Source organism: Lonchura striata, chromosome 25 (genome assembly GCF_050655825.1).
Source record: "Lonchura striata isolate lonStrDom1 chromosome 25, ASM5065582v1, whole genome shotgun sequence".
NCBI lineage: Eukaryota > Metazoa > Chordata > Aves > Passeriformes > Estrildidae > Lonchura > Lonchura striata.
The window spans coordinates 1,999,796-2,020,149 of NC_140727.1; the positions used below are offsets into that span (position 1 = coordinate 1,999,796).

Below are 20,354 nucleotides of genomic sequence, written 5' to 3' on the forward strand. Positions count from 1 at the left end.
CCGGCCCCGCCCGTCCGGGGCGGGCCCGGCCGTGACGCGCTCCCGGTTCCTGCGGGGGCGATGCCGGGGGAGGCGGTCACGCTGCAGCTCGGCCACTACTCGGGCTGGGTGGGCGCGCACTGGTGGGGGCTGCAGGTGCGGGGAGGCTGCGGGACCGGGCGGGGACCGGGCGGGGATCGGGACCGGGACCGAGCGGGGACCGGGACCGGGACCGGGACCGGGACCGGGCTCGGGCGGGGACCGGGACCGGGCGGGGACCGGGCGGGGATCGGGACCGGGACCGGGACCGGGAGGGGGCCGGACGGGGATCGGGACCGGGACCGGGACCGGGACCGGGACCGGGGCCGGGACCGGGATCGGGGCCGGGCGGGGACCGGGACCGGGAGCGGGGACCGGGCTCGGGCGGGGACCGGGACCGGGCGGGGACCGGACGGGGATCGGGACCGGGACCGGGACCGGGACCGGGACCGGGATCGGGACCGGGCGGGGACCGGGGCCGGGCTCGGCCGGGGCCGGGCTCGGCCGGGGCCGGGGCTCGCTCTGATCTCCCGGCCCCGTTCCCCGCAGGCCGCCGCGCTGCGCGGCCCCGCCGAGCCCGCCGAGCTCCGCGCGGCCGCGCTGCTCCGGTTCGGCCGCGGCCCCGGCGGCACCGAGAGCCCCGCGCCGCGGCTGGTGGCGCTGGAGCTGAAAGGTACCGCGGGACGGCTGGGTGGGTGGGGACCGGTACCGGGTACCGCGGTGCCATTACCGGGTACCGGGTACCGCTACCGGGTGCCATTACCGCGTACCGGGTACTGCTACCGAGTACTGGGTACCAGGTACCGGATACCCCTACCGGGTACCGCTATCAGGTACCGGGTACCACTACCAGGTACTGCTACCGGGTACTGCTACCGGGTACCATTACCGGGCACTGCTACCGGGTACCGGTACCAGGTAACGGGTATGGCTACCGGGTACCGCTACCGGGTACCGGTACCTCTACCGGGTACTGCTAACCAGGTACCGCTACCGGGTACCGCTCCCTGGTATGGTGTACTGTTATCGGCTACCGTATACCGGGCGGCCCCGCCGTGACCGGGCTGTGTTGCAGGCGGCGTGGGAGCGCTGGGAGCCGCCGGGGCGGGCGATGAGCCGCCGGTGACCTGGTGAGTGCGGGACCGGGACCGGGCGGGACCGGACCGGACCGGGCGGGACCGGACCGGGACCGGGCGGGACCGGACCGGACCGGACCGGACCGGGCGGGATCTCCTCCCGCCGCCGTCCCCGCAGCTGCCGCCGCTCTGTGCCGCAGGGACGGCGCCGTCGCCGATTACCGGGAGCGCGCGCCGGGGGACGCCGGGAGCGCCGGGAGCCGCGGGGTGAGCGCGGCCGCGGCTCCGTGCCCGGGGCGCGGGCGGGGACGGGCGGAGCGCCCCGGTAACGGGATTGTTCCCGCAGGGAGACGGCGGCGGGAAGGGGAACCCCGGCGCTGCGGGGCCAGGTTCGTGCGCGGGCCGGGCGGGCGGAACCCCCGCGGGATAACGGGGGCGCTGGGCCGGAGAGCCGGGCCAGCAGCGATGGGCCAAAAACGGACAAGCTGAAAGAGTGGATACGCTAAAAAGTGATTTTACATCCGTGGGGATGCTCGGAGCATGTCAGAAAACTGATTTTACATTCACAGGGATGCTCGGAGCATGTCAGAAAACTGATTTTACATTCACAGGGATGCTCGGAGTATGTCAGAAAACTGATTTTACATTTAGGGGGATGCTCAGAGCATGTTAGAAAACTGATTTTACATTCACAGGGATGCTCGGAGCATGTCAGAAAACTGATTTTACATTCACAGGGATGCTCGGAGCATGTTAGAAAACTGATTTTGAATTTATGGGGATGCTCAGAGCATGTCAGAAAACTGATTTTACATTCACAGGGATGCTTGGAGCATGTTAGAAAACTGATTTTACATTTAGGGGGATGCTCAGAGCATGTCAGAAAACTGATTTTACATCCATGGGGATGCTCAGACCATGTCAGAAAACTGATTTTACATTTATGGGGATGCTTGGAGCATGTTGGAAAACTGATTTTATATTTATGGGGATACTCAGAGCAGATTGGGGATGCTCAGAGCATGTTAGAAAATTGATTTTACATTTATGGGGATGCTCAGACCATGTCAGAAAACTGATTTTGCACCCACAGGGATGCTCAGAGCGTGTCAGAAAGCTGATTTTACATTTATGGGGATGCTCGGAGCATGTTAGAAAACTGATTTACATTTATGGGGATGCTCGGAGCAGATGGGGGATGCTCAGAACATGTCAGATAACTGATCCTGCATCCACGGGATGCTCAGAGCTCCAAGAGCTTTGCTCTCCCTGGCCTCCCTGCAGCTCCCACGGGCTCCCAGGAGCCTCCCTCGCTGAGGCTCTGGTCCGACTACCTCAACGTGCAGCTGCACCCCAAGAGCGTCTACGTGATCCGGCAGTACCTGCACGACGGGTACGGCCCAGAACCCAAAAAAGAACCCGAGTTTTGCCTTCAGGAGGGAATAAAAGGGATCAAACAACCCCTCTTCACCCCTTTTTCCCCTTAGGGATTGTGGGTGCCTCGGAGCCTTCGGGCAAGGTGAAAGTCTCCTGCAGGACTCTGCCTGTGTGGAGGAGCTGGAAGATCGGCTGCATTTCTTCGTGGAGGAGTGTGATTACCTCCAGGTTCACACCTTCTCCAGCTCCCTTGGCCTCCCAGAAACGTTCTGCTCCAGCTGAAGCAGAATCCGAGCTGCTGCCCTTGTTTCCCACAGGGCTTTCAGGTCCTCTGTGACCTTCACGATGGCTTCTCTGGAGTCGGTGCCAAGGTGACAGAGCTGCTCCAGGATGAATATTCACGGAAAGGGATCCTGACCTGGGGCCTGACTCCAGCCCTGAGTCCTGTGGGAGTGAGTAAAGCATGGGGAGAGCCAAGAAAGGTGCCCAGCCTGCCTTTGACAGGCTCTTGTCTGCTCCTCGAGGTCCCAGTGGTTGGATTTTTATCCCATGGTTGGATTTTTATCTAATTGTTGGATTTTTATCTAATTGTTGGATTTTTATCCAACGGTTGGATTTTTATCCCAGTGCTTGGATTTTTATCCCAATGGTTGGATTTTTATCTGTGGTTGGATTTTTATCCCAGTGGTTGGATTTTCATCCCAATGGTTGGATTTTTATCCAATGGTTGGATTTCTATCCAATGGTTGGATTTCTATCCAATGGTTGGATTTTTATCCCAATGGTTGGATTTTCATCCCAATGGTTGGATTTTTATCCCAATGGTTGGATTTTCATCCCAATGGTTGGATTTTTATCCCAATAGTTGGATCTTTATCCAATGGTTGGATTTTCATCCCAATGGTTGGATTTTCATCCCAATGGTTGGATTTTCATCCCAATGGTTGGATTTCTATCCAATGGTTGGATTTTCATCCCAATGGTTGGGTTTTTATCCAATGGTTGGATTTTCATCCCAATGGTTGGATTTTTATCCCAGTGGTTGGATTTTTATCCCAATAGTTGGATCTTTATCCAATGGTTGGATTTTTATCCAATGGTTGGATTTTCATTCCAATGGTTGGATTTTCATCCCATGGTTGGATTTTCATCCCCCCAGGACCCCCAGAAGAGTTTTTGCAGACTGATGAACACGGCCCTGGGCATTGCCCACCTCTCCCGTCACAGCTCTCTCTTCTGTCCCCTGTCACTCAGTGGCACTTTGGGAATCAAGCCAGAACCTCCTGTGACCTTTCCATACATCAACTACAACGTGAGTCCTGGCCTGGCATCACCCACCACGAGCTCCTGCAGCTTTACCCCTCTCAAAGTGTTTCCTGTGGCTGGGTGGTTTTTCGTGGTGCTGTTTCTGCTCAGCAGAGACTTTCCCCTGCTTAATTTCTGTGGTTTTCTTCCCACTTTTGGAAATATTAAGGCATTTCCTTGGCCCGTTGTGTTTTCTGGTGGGGTGCTGCCTGCAGTGTTGGCACTGAAAAGGCTTTTCTGTTACTCTCCTTGCTTGGAGTAACTCCAGCTTCACTAAGGAGCCAAAAAAGATAAGGAAACTGGCACCAAAGTTAGCAAACAGCTGGGCTGGAACTACAGATACACACTGGCTGCTTATCCCAACCCTCAAATAACTGCAAACCACCTCTTTTAAAGGCACCACTTAAGTTAAATACACAAAACTGGGTTAAGGAAGGGCTGACTGTGACCTGGCCTGTGACTCCTGCATTTGCCTCCTCCCCAGGCATCCCTGAACTACCACAGCAGCTCCATTTTGGCAGCAGCCCTGGACACCTTCACAGCTCCCTACAGGCTCTGCTCCTCCCAGGGCTCCATGCTGCACTTTGCTGACTCCCTCACCTTCTCTGGGAGGAAGGTGAGGATGCCTTCCAGCTGTGCTCCAGCTGTGCTCCAGCTGTGCCAGGAGCCTGCTCCAGCCTCTGCTCTGTCACCCCATCCAGGTTGTGGCAGCGTGGGCAGCTCTTCCCTTCCCTGCCCCGTCGGGCTCCTCGCTCCCTGATATTTTAAGTGCCCACCAGGACGTGCCCTGGAAGCTTCTGTCCTCGTGGAAGGAGCAAAAGGGCAGCTGCTGTTTTGCTCAGTCTGTTGTGCTACGAGGAATTTGCCAAGAGAAAAAAGCCACCAGGTAAATTCAGCATCTGAGCTGCGCTTCCTCCCCGGGAGGAATCCAAGCTCCCTCCGTTCCGAGAGGCAGCCGAAGGGAGGAGCAGTCTACTTGAGTGCTACTAATTTTAGAGCAAAACTCCTAAAAAGCAGCTGAGGCGTGGATGGTTTCGGGCTGGGAAACGCTGAATTTCCTTTGCAGCAGCTGCCTGGGCCAGCCCAGCTCCCCCCTGCACAGCTGTGAGAGCCCTGAGCAGATGCTCCAGCAATACCTGCACACCCAATTCCCCGGAGCCTTCAGGTGGGTGCAGGTTTAGAGCTTCAGCTGGGGCTGGTTTAGAGCAGGGGACGGTTCAGGGAGCTCTGGGTGACTTTATTCATCTCCTCACAGCACATCCCACGTGCTCCGGCAGCCCTGTCACACCCAACCTCCCTTCCCTCAGTTCTTCTCTCCTCTCCTGACCAGACGAGGCTTCCTGCTGGACAAAGCTCAGGGAATTTCCTCAGCAGGTAACGGAACACCCCTGTAAACTCTGCAACAGAGAGAGCAGGGCCTTACAGAGGTAAAAATCACCAAAACTATTGATAACGAACCAAAACTATTGATAACAAACCAAAACTATTGATAACAAACCAAAACTGTTGATAACAAACCAAGAATGATTCCCAATACACCGACCCAGCGCGCCGAGTGCCGGTGGAGCAGCACGGAGCACGGGCTGCGAGCCGGGATTTCGGGGCTGTTTAACCCCTGCTGTGCCTGTCACCCTGCAGGTGTGGGGAGCATCCCCGTGCTGGCAGCCCTGCAGAGCTGCCCGGGGCTGGCCTGGCTGCTGCGGGGGCTGTGCCGGGAGCTGCGGGCGCGGCGCTGCAGCAGCTCCTGCGCGGCCGGGCTGGAGCACGACGACTTCCAGGAGGCCCTGGAGGAGATGAAAAGCCTGGCGCAGTGCTACGAGACAGGATTTGGAGCAGATGGATCCGAGGATGAAGCGGATTCAGATTAATCCGGCTTTATTTCCTGGGAATGGTTTTGGAGATGGTCCAGCCGCTGCTTTCTCCTCATTTTACCAAAAAAAAAATCTTACTTCTGGGGCTCACAGTTGTGTTGGTTTTTTGGGGAGCTGGTTTTATATGTATTTTGGTTGGGTTTTTTCGACTGTGCAAAGTGGATTTGCTCCGCCTGTTCAAATAAAACCCACACAATAAATAGAGAATTCAGACTGGAATTGTCTCACGTACAATCAGCACGAGGGGAGAGCTTAGAAGAAGTCATGTGTTTGTTCCACATGAAAACTGACAATATCTACAGGTCCTGGGCAGAGGCTGCTGGGCCAACCTTCACCCCAAGGCCAGGCCAGCGTCCACAAATTCTGTAATTTCACTGCTGAAGCTCCCCAGGGAGGTTCTGGAGAATTTTATTTCCTGCCTTTGGTTTGGTACAGGCTGGAAACGGAACAAAATAAATGAAGGTGCTGATTCAAGTACCTGTGCAAATGTTTTTTCCACAGCACCTGTCTAGCAGCAAACTGGCAAAAAAAAAAACCCAAAAAATTAAAAAAAACCCCAAAAAAAACCCCTTTTCTGGTGCAGTCAGTAGTTTGTCACCTCAGTCATCAGGTTCTTCCTCAGAAAGCAGAAGATCTTTGTCTGACAGCTGGTCTGTGTTGCTGGTGCTGGTGGCATCCTCCTCATCCTCAGAGCTGCCATCACAGGACGTGTGGAACAGCCTCATCAGCTCCCTGAACCTGTGGGACACCTGGAGAAAAGGGAAATCCAGGGGGGAGAGCTGTCATGGAATTGGAATTTCCTATTTCACAGCTCAGGGGGCTGTGTGAAAAAAAACAAAAACACAAAAACCAAAAACAAACAAACAAAAAAATCGTAATTTTATAATTTTTTGTTAGAAAGTACAGAAAGGACTCCTGGGTCACTCTGCCCTGTCTGTTTTAAAGTCTTATCTTCCTTATCTCTTATCTTTTAGTGTGGAAATCTGCATTTTTTCTCCTTAGCTGGGGTAGTTCTGCTAGGCCTGCAGTCACCAGACTGAACAGCACATTTTGCAAGCTTAAAGTGGCACATTTCACCTAAACCCACATGGATTTCTACCCCGTTAAATTTTCACTCTGTCTCGATACCATGATGGCATTTCAAACAGGAGCCAGGCATAAAGAAGAGGAATGGAAGAGCACTGGGTGGTTGATTGCTCTGGAAGAAAGTTACACTCTCCAGGTAAAATCTGGCAGTTTGGGAGGGCCCAGAGACAAAAGCAGATCCTTTTCTCAGAAGCAGGAGGCTGAAAACCTGAGTAGCAGCTACAGAAACAATTCCAGTACCAAATCTCAATGGTGACCCTGCCAGAAGGGATTTTTGGCACCACTAAACCAGAGCAAAGTTTGGTTTTGTTTGGATTTTTTTGTTTTTATTTGCAAGATGATTTTTTTTCATCAAATTGAAGTTTGGGAGACTGGTAGGACAGCACCTCCCACCTTCCCAGCCCCTCTCCCACAGCAGCCCTCACCTCACTGGCTGTCTTGTTGCCCAATTTCTGGGAGATGGCGTGGAAGGTGTCCAGGTGAGCTCCCTTCTCCTGGCAGGTGGTGAGGATGACTCTGTCAGCCTCCCTGCAGAACAAAACCCCGTGAAAGCAGCCCAAAAAAACCCCCAGCCCTGTTCCCAGCTCAGCAATCCCTCCTTCCTGCCACCCCCAACCCCAGGACCCTTCTCTGAGCACAGCTCCTTCAGCCTGGTTTGAAGTTATTTGAAGGTTTAAAGAACCCTTCTCTAAGCAGAATTCCTTTAGCCTGGTTTGAGGTTTTTTGAAGGGGGTTTAAAGGTTTTTTTGAGAAAGTTTCAAGTTTTCTTTTCCCTGTCTGAAGTGCTGCAGTAGCAGCCCTGCCAGGAGCTGCTCACTGATGGACTGAGCAACGTCCAAAGAAAAGGGTCGGAAAATCAGGATCCAAAATGAAAACCAATGAACCCTGTCAGAGCTGGAGCCAAGCAGGGCACACAGAACGAGGAGCTCAGGCAGAAGTACCTGGTCCAGAGCACAACCTTCTCCCCAGTGGAGCTGACTTTGCTGTTCTTGGCACACACGGTGGCCTCGGTCACCCTCTGCTGCTGCTGCTCCTCCTCCCTCTGCCCCGGCGAGGCTCTGGGCTCCAGCTGCTCAGCTGGGTGCTGATGCACCACCAAGCATGCACTGGCCCTTGGGCCGCCCTCGGGAGCAGCTCCAGTGCAGCCTCTGTCCTGCATCTCTGAGCTGCGGCGAGCGGGGGGCCCCGAGCTGCAGCTCCCGCCCGCCGCTGCTCTGCTGCTCTTGGAGATCCAGCCCTGCTTTGCTCCTGCTCTTCCTTCCAGGGCCAAAGATGCTCCCTCGAGCTCTTTGCCACCTCCCGGGCCACGAGCAGAGCCCCTGGGCTGCTCTGCAGCAGGATGGAGCCCCTGGGTCTGACGGGGGCTCTGGCAGCAGCGTGGAGCTCCCAGGGAGGCTTTTGCTGCAGCAGAGAGCAGCAGGTCCCTGCCCAGCCCCGGGGGAGCCTCTGCATTCCCTGCAGGCTGCTGCAGTCCCTCGCTGCAGGGGCACTCCTGGGGCTCCTGAGGTGGTTCCAGAGCAGCTTCTTGCAGCTGTGCCCATCGGGGGCCAGTGGCAGCAGAGTCCCCGTCCCCGGCAGCGGCCACGGATGCTTCTGGAAGCTGGGCATCAGCTGGGGCAGCTTTCTCACAAGATGCAGGTCTGCTGGAGGCCACCCTTCCTTCCAGGTGAGATCCTGTGAGAAACCCAGACAAGGTCAGAGAAGAAACCCCTGGAGGCTTCGTTCCCTGACTTTCAAAGATATTTTTATTTACAGAGCTTCATGCTGCTTGTTGAACACTTTGTGGCTCCCACCTGAGTTTCACCCACCTGTACTTCAAAGAAGACAATCTGCAGCCAATTTCCTTCACCCCTGTGGGTTGCTACAACAAACTGCTGCGTGAAGTGATGAAGGTTTTTTAAAAAGCTCCCCAGTGGAACAGCCGCAGCTGCTCTGGGCAGCCAGGTTACAAAGCCAGGCTTGGGAACAGATTTCAGCTCCTGTGTTTAACTCTGTGCTGTCCCCAGCACAAGCTGAGCCCTGGCTCCAGGGAGGAGGGAGAAATCTCCCTCGGGTTGTTTTTCCTGCCAAAATTGTGTTTTTCCTTGTCTGGAGCAGAGTGGAGGAAGAACAAGCAGCACAGAGGTTGTTTAAAGGTTGTTTTAAAGATTAGGGTGGTGGGGGTTCTGAACTGCTGTGCTAAAATGGAAACTGGGAAAAAACCAGTTCCATGGGCTGGGGATGGAGCAGCATCCTAGCAAGAGGATCTTTGTGAAAAGGGCAGAACATTCTCCAGGCAGGAAAGGTTTTGTTGAAGGGAACGCTCGGCGGGTTTAGAGCATCCAGAGAGGAAGGAATAAAAAGTGAGAAGACAGCAATTAGAAGCTCTCATGGTAATAAACGTGCGTGACAAGTGGCCGAAGCTCTGCCCACGCCTTTCCAAACCGTTCTGCTTTTGGTCTGCACCCACCTGGGGACGGAGGCTCCCCGCTCCTCGGGGCGGCTTTCGCTCTGTCCTCTCCCTCCGGGATTTCCTCTCCGGGCCCCCGGGAGGTGCCGGGCTCCTTCCCCTCGGGCTGGGCGAGGCCGGCAGGCGGCTCGGGGCCGTCCCTGCTCTTGTGGAGTTTGTTCTCGCACACCTGCAAAGCGACCCCGGGCAGCGTCACGCGCCCGCGTGCCCCTGGATGTGCCCCTGGATCCGCCCCTGATGTGCCCCTGGATGTGCCCCTGGATGTGCCCCTGGATCCGCCCCTGGATCCGCTCCCGGCCCTGCCAGGGCTGCGCTTGGGCGCTGGGCTGCCCCGAGCAAGGGGGCTCTGGTGGTATTATTCATTATTATTTTCTGTTATTGTTATTATTATATAAATATAGTAATTTATCTGAATATGTATAATATACTGTAATATATTAATGTATTACTATATTAGCATATTAATACATTATATATATTAATATATTATTACAGTATACTATAATATACTATGATATACTATAATATATTCTAATATACTATAATATACCATACTATACCATACTATAATGAATATAATTTAATAAACATAATTAATGTAATATAATATACCATAATATAACACACTATAATATACCATAATATAACATACTATAATATGCCATAATATACTATAATATACTACAATGTAATATAGATTATTATTTTGTTATTCCATACTAATGTCTATAAATATATAATATATTCTACTATATTAATATATTAGTATATTAATATACTGATATATTAATATATATTATTGTATTATTACAATATAATACAATATATTATTACAATATAATACAATATATTATACCATGATAGACCACGATATAATATACCATGATATAATATACCATATAATACATATATTATATTATATTATATTATATTATATTATATTATATTATATTATATTATATTATATTATATTATATTATATTATATTATATTATATTATATTATAATTACATTATATTACATTATATTTATTATTATATTCCCTTCCCCTCCCCGACATTTGGGATGGATTCCCTCCCCTGCCCAATATTTGGGATGGATTCCCTCCTCTCCCCAGTTTCGGGATGGATTCCCTGCCCAATTTTTGGGATGGATTCCCTCCCCAATTTCGGGATGGATTCCCCCCCAGTTTTGGGATGGATTCCCTGCCCAGTTTCTGGGATGGATTCCCTCCTCTCCCCAATTTTGGGATGGATTCCCTCTCCCCAGTTTTTGGGATGGATTTCCCCCAGTTTTTGGGATGGATTCCCTCTCCCCAGTTTTTGGGATGGACTCCCCCCCAGTTTTTGGGATAGATTCCCTGCCCAATTTCGGGATGGATTCCCTGTCCAGTTTTGGGATGGATTCCCTCCTCTCCCCAATTTCGGGATGGATTCCCCCCAGTTCCGGGATGGATTCCCTCTCCCCTGTTTTGGGATGGATTCCCTCCCCAATTTCGGGATGTATCCCCCCTGTTTCGGGATGGATTCCCTCTCCCCAGTTTCGGGATGGATCCCCCCAATTTCAGGATGGATCCCCCCAGTTTCGGGATGGATTCCCCCCAGTTTCGGGATGGATCCCCTCCCCAGTTTCGGGATGGATCCCCTGCTCAATTTCGGGATGGATTCCCTCTCCCCAATTTCGGGATGGATCCCCTCCCCAGTTTCGGGATGGATCCCCCCAATTTCAGGATGGATCCCCCCAGTTTCGGGATGGATCCCCCAGTTTCAGGATGGATCCCCCCAGTTTCGGGATGGATCCCCCAGTTTCGGGATGGATTCCCCCCAGTTTCAGGATGGATTCCCTCCCCAGTTTCGGGATGGATCCCCCAATTTCAGGATGGATCCCCCAGTTTCGGGATGGATCCCCCAGTTTCAGGATGGATCCCCCCAATTTCAGGATGGATTCTCCCCAGTTTCGGGATGGATCCCCCAGTTTCGGGATGGATCCCCTCTCCCCAATTTCAGGATGGATTCTCCCCAGTTTCGGGATGGATTCCCCCAGTTTCGGGATGGATCCCCCCAGTTTCGGGATGGATCCCCCCAGTTTCGGGATGGATCCCCCCAGTTTCGGGATGGATCCCCCAGTTTCGGGATGGATCCCCCCAGTTTCGGGATGGATCCCCCAATTTCGGGAGCAGGGGCCCGCCCCTGACCTTGCTCCCGCAGTGGCTGCAGCTCCTCCTCTTGCTCCTCTTGAGCCTCAGCTCGCCGCCCTCGGCGCAGGGGCGGGAGCCGGAGCCGGAGCAGGAGCACTCCCGCAGCCCTTCCGCCCACTCGGCCTCCTGCGGGCGGACAGACGGACGGACTGACCAAAGCCCAAGCGACGGACAGACAGACAGACAGAACCCCAACAGACAGACAGACGGACTGACCAAAGCCCAAGCGACGGACAGACAGAACCCCAACACAGAGACAGACGGGCTCCAGCACACGGACAGACTGACCAAAGCCCAAGTGACGGACAGACAGAACCCCAACACAGAGACAGACGGGCTCCAGCTGACAGACGGACGGACTGACCAAAGCCCAAGTGACGGACAGACAGACAGACAGATAGAACCCCAACAGAGAGACAGACGGGCTCCAGCACACAGACAGACGGACCAAAGCCCAACAGACAGACAGACAGACATAACCCAAACAGGCGGACAGACAGGCTCCAGCACACGGACAGATGGACAGACAGACCAAAGCCCAACAGACAGACAGACAGACTCAATTCCAACTGACAGGCTCCAGCTGACAGATGGACAGACAGACCAAACCACAACTGACAGACAGACAGGCAGACATAACCCCAACAGACAGACACAGACAGACTCCAGGTGACAGACAGACAGACGGACAGGCAGACCAAAGCCCAACTGACAGATGGACAGACAGACGGACAGACAGACAGGAACAGGCAGAGCACTGAAGTGACGCTGGCAAGCAAAGCACAGCGGGGACATCCCCGTCCCCTTCCTTCCACCTCTGCCAGGTGCTGCCACATCCTCAATCATTCAATCCCAATTCAATCCCAATTCAATCCCAATTAATCCAAATTCAATCCCAATTCAATCCCAATTCAATCCCAATTCAATCCCAATTCAATCCCAATTCAATCCCAATTTAAATTGCTCAGAGGTGAAAAATGCCAGGAGATGCCCCAGGCCCAATTTAATCCCAATTTAATACAAATTTAATTTGCTCAGAGGTGAAAAATAACACAGAGACGCCCCAGGCCCAATTAATCCAAATTTAATCCCAATTTAAATTGCTCAGAGGTGAAAAATACCAGGGAGATGCCCCAGGCCCAATTAATCCAAATTTAATCAAAATTTAATCCAAATTTAAATTTCTCAGAGGTGAAAAATACCAGGGAGACGCCCCAGGCCTAATTTAATCCCAATTTAATCTGCTCAGAGGTGAAAAATGCCAGGAGATGCCCCAGCCCCAATTTAATCCCAATTTAATACAAATTTAATTTGCTCAGAGGTGAAAAATAACACAGAGACGCCCCAGGCCCAATTTAATCCCAATTTAAATTGCTCAGAGGTGAAAAATAACACGGAGATGCCCCAGGCCCAATTGAATCCAAATTTAATCCAAATTAAAATTGCTCAGAGGTGAAAAATACCAGGGAGACGCCCCAGGCCCAATTTAATCCAAATTTAATCAAAATTTAATCCAAATTTAAATTGCTCAGAGGTGAAAAATACCAGGGAGACGCCCCAGGCCCAATTTAATCCAAATTTAATCCCAATTTAATCTGCTCAGAGGTGAAAAATACCAGGGAGACGCCCCAGGCCCAATTTAACCCAAATTTAATCCCAATTTAATCCAAATTTAAATTGCTCAGAGGTGAAAAATAACACGGAGATGCCCCAGCCCCAATTTAATCCCAATTTAATCCAAATTTAAATTGCTCAGAGGTGAAAAATACCAGGGAGACGCCCCAGCCCCAATTTAATCCAAATTTAATCCAAATTTAATCCAAATTTAAATTGCTCAGAGGTGAAAAATAACACGGAGATGCCCCAGGCCCACCTTGTCGTGCTGCTGGCCTCCCATCTCCTTCCTCCTCTTGTTCCTGGTGGCTCCGTGGATTTTGGGTGGCTCATCCTCCTCTTCCACCTCTGGCAGAGACACCTCTTCAAACCCATCGAACTACAGCAGAACAAGCACACAGCAGCTGCTCTCAGCTCACCCAAATTTTGGTTTCCCCCCACCAGAAAACAAAAATAAAAAATAAAATAAAATAAAATAAAACCCCTAAAGAATTCACCTGCTGGCAACCAAAAAAAAAATTTAAAAAAAAAAAAAATAATGGAACTGTGCCCTCTAATTTGAGTTCTTGCAGGTCAAAAATTTTTTTTTATCTCTGTTTTAGTCATTTCTGGTTTTGGGGAAAAGGTTGCTGCACCTCGTATTCCTTCTCTTCTGTCCAGTTGATCTCCTCAAAGTCTCCCATGCGGCTGGCTGAGGGCCGCAGGTGGTCGAAGAAAACTGAGAACTCATCCTGCAGGTGGTCGTGTCCCTTCAACAGCTGCCACATTTGGGTTTTCAGCTGGGAAAAATCCAGAGGGGAAAAAAAAAAGGAAATAAAAATGCAGGGTTTCATTCCAGCTCCTCTCGCTGTCCCCTGAAGGTTCTCCAGCATGGACGGGGGGCTGGGGTGGGAACAACGTGGAAGTTCTGAGGTCCTTCCCCACCCAGCTGTCAGATCATTCCTCCAGAATTCCCCACAAGCCCAAAGCGTTTTGTGACTCCAGGAAATTCGGGCTGTAACCCCCCAAAAAAAAGCCCAAATAATTTTGTGACTCCATAAATTTGAGCTCTAACCCCAAAAAAAGCCCAAATCATTCTGTGACCCCATGAATTCTTGAGCTGTAACCCCAAAAGCCCAAATCATTCTGTGACTCCATAAATTTAAGAGGTAACCCCAGAAGGCCCAATAACCCCAAAAATCCCAGATAATTTTGTGACTCCGTGAATTTTTGAGCTCTAACCCCAAAAAGCCCAAAGCATTTTGTGACTCCAGGAATTTGAGCTGTAACCCCCCCAAAAAAAGCCCAAATAATTCTGTGACTCCATGAAATTGAGCTGTAACCCCCAAAAGACCCAAATCATTTTGTGACTCCATAAATTTGAGCTCTAACCCCAAAAGGCCCAAATCATTTTGTGACCCCATAAATTCAAGCTGTAGCCCCAAAAGGCCCAAATCATTCTCTCACTCCATGAATTTTTGAGCTGTAACCCCAAAAGGCCCAAATAATTTTGTGACTCCATGAATTTGAGGTATAAACCCAAATCATTTTGTGACTCCAGGAATCTGAGCTGTAACCCCAAAACGCCCAAATAATTTTGTGACCCCATAAATTCAAGCTGTAACCCCAAAAGGCCCAAATCATTCTGTGACTCCATGAATTTGAGCTGCAACCCCCAAAAAAGCCCAAATCATTTTGTGACTCCAGGAATCTGAGCTGTAACCCCAAAAGGCCCAAAACATTTTGTGACTCCGTGAAATTGAGCTGTAACCCCAAAAAAACCCAAATCATTCTGTGACTCCCTAAATTTGAGCTGTAACCCCAAAAGACCCAAACTATTTTGCGACTCCATAAATTTGAGCTCTAACCCCAAAAGACCCAGATAATTTTGTGACTCAGGAATTTCAGCTGTAACCCCAAAAAGCCCAAATCATTTTGTGACTCTACATAAATTTGAGCTCTAACCCCAAAAGACCCAGATAATTTTGTGACTCAGGAATTTCAGCTGTAACCCCAGGAATGTGCTGGGCCAGCTCCCGTGGTCTCCAGGACAGGGACAGGGAGGAAAAGCTCCCAGCTCCCTGCCTACCTCTGCGATCTCCTGGGGCAGACAATCTGCACAGCTCTGCAGCACTTTGATGATTTTTTGGTGGTGGGCAGGATTTTCAGCAAAGCAGATCTCCAGCTGCCTGAGGAACTTGCGGCTCTTTTCGAAGGCTTGCTGCTCCTCAAACTGGCCAGAAAAGAAAAAAAGATTCACCCTCGTGGTCAAGCACATATTCCTGGAATTGACCTGAACAAAGAAAATTCCTTCTCGTGGTCTTTGTTTTCCATTGTATTGTTGCACTTCACAAAACTGGGAAGAGAAAAATCGCTTTGTATAATGAAACACCACATTTAAATAATGTATGGCTTTACACGAGCTACAAATCCATTCTTTCTGCACTTCTCTGTCTTTGCACAAAAAGAGAGGGAAATCCAGAAAGAATGGAACAGGTGAAACTCTATCCTGCAAAGTGGGAGGCAGATTTGGAGACAAGGGAACCACTCTGCTGTATTTGCTGTCTGTGCAGTCGAGTGGGGCAGGGCTGATCCTCGACGGCAGATTTACAAACACCAAACTTCCTGATTCATTTTATTAATCCTGATTAATGAAAGTAGCAAGGCAAGGAAGTCAAATGTCTGAATAGTCTGCCTGGGCAAAGTAAAGAGAGCTCTTCATCCTTCCCTCTTTATCCTTCCCTCTTCATCCTTCCCTCTTCCATCCTTCCCTCTTCCATCCTTCCCTCTTCATCTTTCCCTCTTCCATCCTTCCCTTTTCATCCTTCCCTCTTCCATCCTTCCCTCTTCATCCTTCCTTCTTCCATCCTTCCCTTTTCATCCTTCCCTCTTCATCCTTCCCTTTTCATCCTTCCCTCTTCCATCCTTCCCTCTTCATCCTTCCCTCTTTATCCTTCCTTCTTCCATCCTTCCCTCTTCATCCTTCCCTCTTTATCCTTCCCTCTTCATCCTTCCCTCTTCATCCTTTAAATTTAAATTTAAATTTAAATCCTACTTAAAATCCCACCTCCTGCCCTCGCTCCACCTTACCAGCCCACACTCCAGAGCTTGCTCTGGCAAAAGAAATGCAGCAAAGTCGGTCAGCAGCTGCGGCCAGTCGTGCAGCAGCTGCTGCAGGGTGCAGTAGAGGTCCACGGCCGTCCGTCTGTCCGTGCCCACCTCGAACTCGTAGATGACGCGCAGGAAATCCTCGTACTTGCCCGGGATGTGCTGCAGGGTCTCACGCACCTGGGGGGACACCCGGCCTTGGTGAGATCCAGGGGGAAAAACATCATCCAGGGGGAAAACATCCAGGGGGAAAACATCCAGGGGGAAAAAACATCATCCAGGGAGAAAATCATCATCCAGGGGGAAAAAACATCATCCAGGGGGGAAAACATCCAGGGGGAAAAAACATCATCCAGGGGGGAAAACATCATCCAGGGGGAAAACATCCAGGGGGAAAATCATCATCCAGGGGGAAAAAACATCATCCAGGGGGGAAAAACATCCAGGGGGAAAAAACATCATCCAGGGGGGAAAACATCACCCAGGGGGAAAACATCCAGGGGGAAAACATCCAGGGGGGAAAAACATCCAGGGGGGAAAACATCCAGGGGGGAAAAACATCATCCAGGGGGAAAAACATCATCCAGGGGGAAAATATCCAGGGGGAAAACATCATCCAGGGGGAAAAAACATCATCCAGGGGGGAAAACATCCAGGGGGAAAAAACATCATCCAGGGGGGAAAACATCATCCAGGGGGAAAACATCCAGGGGGAAAATCATCATCCAGGGGGAAAAAACATCATCCAGGGGGGAAAAACATCCAGGGGGAAAAAACATCATCCAGGGGGGAAAACATCATCCAGGGGGAAAATATCCAGGGGGAAAACATCATCCAGGGGGAAAAAACATCATCCAGGGGGAAAACATCCAGGGGGGAAAACAAACATCCATGGGGACAAAACATCCAGGGGGGAAAAACATCATCCAGGGGGGTAAAACATCCAGGGGGAAAACATCCAGGGGGAAAAACATCCATGGGGACAAAACATCCAGGGGGGAAAAACATCATCCAGGGGGGAAACATCCAGGGGGGAAAACATCCAGGGGGAAAACCAAACATCCAGGGGGGAAAACCAAACATCCAGGGGGGAAAAACATTATCTTAATATTATGTATTATTATATTATATTTTATATTGTTATTTATATTATTTTATATTATTATTATTATTATTATATTATATTTTATATTATCTTCTATTATATTATTTTTATTGTATCTTATTTATTATTATATTTTCTATTATTTATATTATTATTTATTATTATATTATATTTTCTATTATTTTCTATTGCTTTATTCTTTTATATTATATTATTTATATATATTATAGAAAAGAAGGATACTAAAACTACATAACCACTTTTTGTGACTCTAACTCCCCACAACTCATGACCCTCTCTGAGAGTCCAGCCCCAGGTGGGTTGGACTGGATTGGATTGGATTGGATTGGATTGGATTGGATTGGATTGGATTGGGTTGGATTGGATTGGATTGGGTTGGATTGGATTGGATTGGATTGGGTTGGATTGGGTTGGGTTGGATTGGGTTGGATTGGATTGGATTGGATTGGATTGGATTGGGTTGGATTGGATTGGACTGGGTTGGGTTGGGTTGGATTGGGTTGGGTTGGGTTGGACTGGATTGGATCAGATCGGGTCGGGTCAGGTCGGATTGGATTGGACTGGATTGGATCGGACTGGATTGGGTTGGATTGGATTGGATTGGGTTGGATTGGGTTGGATTGGGTTGGGTTGGATTGGGTTGGATTGGATTGGGTTGGGTTGGATTGGGTTGGATTGGATTGGATTGGATTGGATTGGATTGGATTGGATTGGATTGGGTTGGGTTGGATTGGGTTGGGTTGGATTGGATTGGATTGGATTGGATTGGATTGGATTGGACTGGATTGGATTGGATTGGGTTGGATCGGATCGGACTGGATTGGGTTGGATTGGATTGGATTGGATTGGGTTGGGTTGGATTGGGTTGGGTTGGATTGGATTGGATTGGATTGGATTGGGTTGGGTTGGGTTGGGTTGGGTTGGGTTGGATTGGATTGGGTTGGGTTGGGTTGGGTTGGGTTGGATTGGATTGGGTTGGGTTGGGTTGGGTTGGGTTGGATTGGATTGGGTTGGGTTGGGTTGGGTTGGGTTGGGTTGGGTTGGATTGGATTGGGTTGCATTGGCCTGGACCGGACTGGATTGGACTGGACTGGATTGGATTGGATGAGGTTTAATCGGATCAGATTAGACCGGACTGGATTAGACTGGACTGGATTGGATCAGGTTTAATCGGATCAGACCGGACTGGATCAGACTGGATCGGATCCTGGCCTTGGACACTTCCAGAGCAGCCACGGCTTCTCTGGGCACCCAATTCCAGGGCCTCGCCCCCCTCAGGGAGGAATTCCTCCCCAAATTCTTTTAATTTAGTCATTTTTCATCTCCTCTACTCCGAATTTACGCAGCACTCGAGGTTCTGCTGAAGTCTCTTCCCAAAGACAAACCAAAGCTGCTCGCTGCAGGTCAGAAATTCAGGAATTTCTGCTGCTGTGCACCCCCAGCCCCTGGCTCCTTCACTTCCAGCCCCCCACTCAGGACATGCGAGGGAGGAGGAGGAAAAATGGGAAATCAGCAGGAATCTGCTGGAATTTCACCCTGCAGGGTACGATTTTGGGCAGCTCTGGAGGGGTTTGAATTCTGCTCCTCAGCAGAGTCCCTTGCTTGGGCAGGTGCTGATCTGTGAAATTGCCTGTTGGATGCAGTGAGGAAGCTGCTGAGTGATATTAAACCGAACAAAAAAATAAAATAAGAAAGTATAAGAAAGTAAGGCGAGCAAGAAAATAAATAAAAAATTAATGGGAATTTTTTGTTGTTGTTGTTTCTTAAGGAGACAATGGAAAAACTGACTTGGCTTGCAGCAGAGAGACATTTAAACCAAGAAGGAAATTCTGAAGAGAATTCCCAGAAGAGAACTCTGAGCCTGAGGAAGAGGAGCTGGTCTCCTCCAAGGGACACTTTGGGAAGTGAAGCACCACACGTGGAATATAGAAATTAATTCCATCCCAGCCAGACCAGGAGGAAATTCTGAAGAGAATTCCCAGAAGAGAACTCTGAGCCTGAGGAAGAGGAGGAGCTGCTCTCCTGCTTTTCACCTCAATAAAGGGAAACTTTGGGAAGTGAAGGCATAAAAGAAATTAATTCCACCCCAGCCAGACCAGGAGGAAATTCAGAAGAGAATTCCCAGAAGAGAACTTCGAGCCTGAGGAAGAAGAGGAGCTGCTTTCCTCCAAGGGACATTTTGGGAAGTGAAGGCATAAAAGAAATTAACTCCACCCCAGCCAGATCAGGAGGAAATTCAGAATTCCCAGAAGAGAACTCTGAGCCTGAGGAAGAAGAAGAGGAGCTGCTCTCCTGATTTTCACCTCAAGAAAGAAACACTTTGGGAAGTGAAGCACCACATGTGGAATATAGAAATTAACTCCACCCCAGGCACACCCAGAAGGAAATTCAGAATTCCCAGAAGAGAACTCTGAGCCTGAGGAAGAGGAGGAGCTGCTCTCCTCCAAGGGACACTTTGGGAAGTGAAGCACCACACGTGGAATATAGAAATTAACTCCACCCCAGCCAGACCAGGAGGAAATTCAGAAGAGAATTCCCAGAAGAGAACTTCGAGCCTGAGGAAGAGGAAGAGCTGCTCTCCTCCAAGGGACACTTCGGAAGCGAAGGGGTTCGAGAATTCCGCTGCCGCCCATCCACGCCCGTGAGCTCCGTGGCTCAGCCCCGTGCCAGAAATCCCCAAAATCTCCCATTTTGCAGGTGCCTCACCCTGCTGAGGTACGCCCGGGCGAAGGCCAGGTCCTTCTGCTCCCTCAGGGGGTCCCTGTCCAGGATGTCCTCGTCGTAGAGGAGCAGCAGCTTGGACGTGTCCTTGCTGCCGCGAGCCCGGCCCCGCCTGCTCCTGGTCCTGTGCGAGCTCCTGCCCTTCCCGGGGACTTTCAGGATCTCTCCTGTGGAGAAGCACAAAATGGTCAAAAACCACCCTGTGAGATCCCCAGCCTTGCTCTGGGGCCTCACGTGGTGGTGAAATTCCTCCTCCAACCCGTGCTTCCAAAGAAAAACTCCGCAGGCTTAGCTGTTCGGTCTCAAGGCAGTTTATCGCTAGTTATCTAACAGATTATGTTCTTGGACTGCGGCTGTTTGATCAGCGGCCTGGGTAGAGGCACACACACACCCTGACATCCTCTCGATCTGCTGTCTTCTCTTCCCC

At 50.6% G+C, this 20,354-nt stretch overlaps 2 protein-coding genes across 7 annotated transcripts in view; one reads left to right on the forward strand and one right to left on the reverse strand.

The window, feature by feature from the left end:
* Positions 1-5: 5 nt before the first annotated feature.
* On the forward strand, positions 6-5,854 carry MSTO1 (misato mitochondrial distribution and morphology regulator 1). 3 transcript variants are annotated; one of them, XM_085560597.1, is made up of 14 exons: positions 6-135; positions 568-691; positions 1,094-1,148; positions 1,295-1,361; positions 1,441-1,483; positions 2,379-2,487; positions 2,582-2,699; positions 2,789-2,923; positions 3,631-3,783; positions 4,261-4,392; positions 4,478-4,662; positions 4,846-4,941; positions 5,032-5,150; positions 5,415-5,854. In XM_085560597.1, the coding sequence occupies exons 1-14, from the start codon at positions 61-63 to the stop codon at positions 5,642-5,644; spliced, it is 1,641 nt and encodes a 546-aa protein (XP_085416723.1). In that variant the 5' UTR covers positions 6-60; the 3' UTR covers positions 5,645-5,854. The 3 variants fall into 3 exon arrangements, with proteins under 3 accessions (XP_085416723.1, XP_085416722.1, XP_085416724.1); XM_085560596.1 differs by having other exon boundaries at positions 8-135; positions 4,843-4,941; XM_085560598.1 differs by lacking the exon at positions 1,295-1,361 and having other exon boundaries at positions 8-135; positions 2,342-2,487; positions 4,843-4,941.
* The window catches only part of GON4L (gon-4 like), a 39,462-nt gene continuing 24,742 nt past the window's right edge, over positions 5,635-20,354 (reverse strand). The window contains exons 22-32 of one of the 4 annotated variants that reach the window (XR_014950060.1): positions 19,913-20,094; positions 16,063-16,260; positions 15,062-15,205; positions 13,629-13,772; positions 13,253-13,341; positions 11,377-11,505; positions 9,183-9,351; positions 7,675-8,407; positions 7,159-7,261; positions 6,246-6,396; positions 5,635-6,083 (exon numbers count right to left, since the gene is read on the reverse strand). Coding sequence is in view for 2 of the 4 variants with exons in the window: in XM_085560589.1 (XP_085416715.1) it covers positions 6,247-6,396; positions 7,159-7,261; positions 7,675-8,407; positions 9,183-9,351; positions 11,377-11,505; positions 13,253-13,372; positions 13,629-13,772; positions 15,062-15,205; positions 16,063-16,260; positions 19,913-20,094 (2,072 nt within the window). In the remaining 2 variants the exon portion in view is untranslated. Of the gene's footprint in view, positions 6,397-7,158; positions 7,262-7,674; positions 8,408-9,182; positions 9,352-11,376; positions 11,506-13,252; positions 13,373-13,628; positions 13,773-15,061; positions 15,206-16,062; positions 16,261-19,912; positions 20,095-20,354 lie in introns of all 4 variants that reach the window. The other 3 variants (XM_085560589.1, XR_014950059.1, XM_085560591.1) reach the window with 3 other exon arrangements.

Excerpts from the sequence above, each read along its gene's own strand:
- MSTO1 (XM_085560596.1), top strand. The coding sequence starts at position 61 with ATGCCGGGGGAGGCGGTCACGCTGCAGCTCGGCCACTACTCGGGCTGG. Across the intron at positions 2,488-2,581 it reads CGGCAGTACCTGCACGACGG|GGATTGTGGGTGCCTCGGAG; the intron begins GTACGGCCCAGA and ends TTTTCCCCTTAG. Across the intron at positions 4,663-4,842 it reads CAAGAGAAAAAAGCCACCAG|CAGCTGCCTGGGCCAGCCCA; the intron begins GTAAATTCAGCA and ends TTTCCTTTGCAG.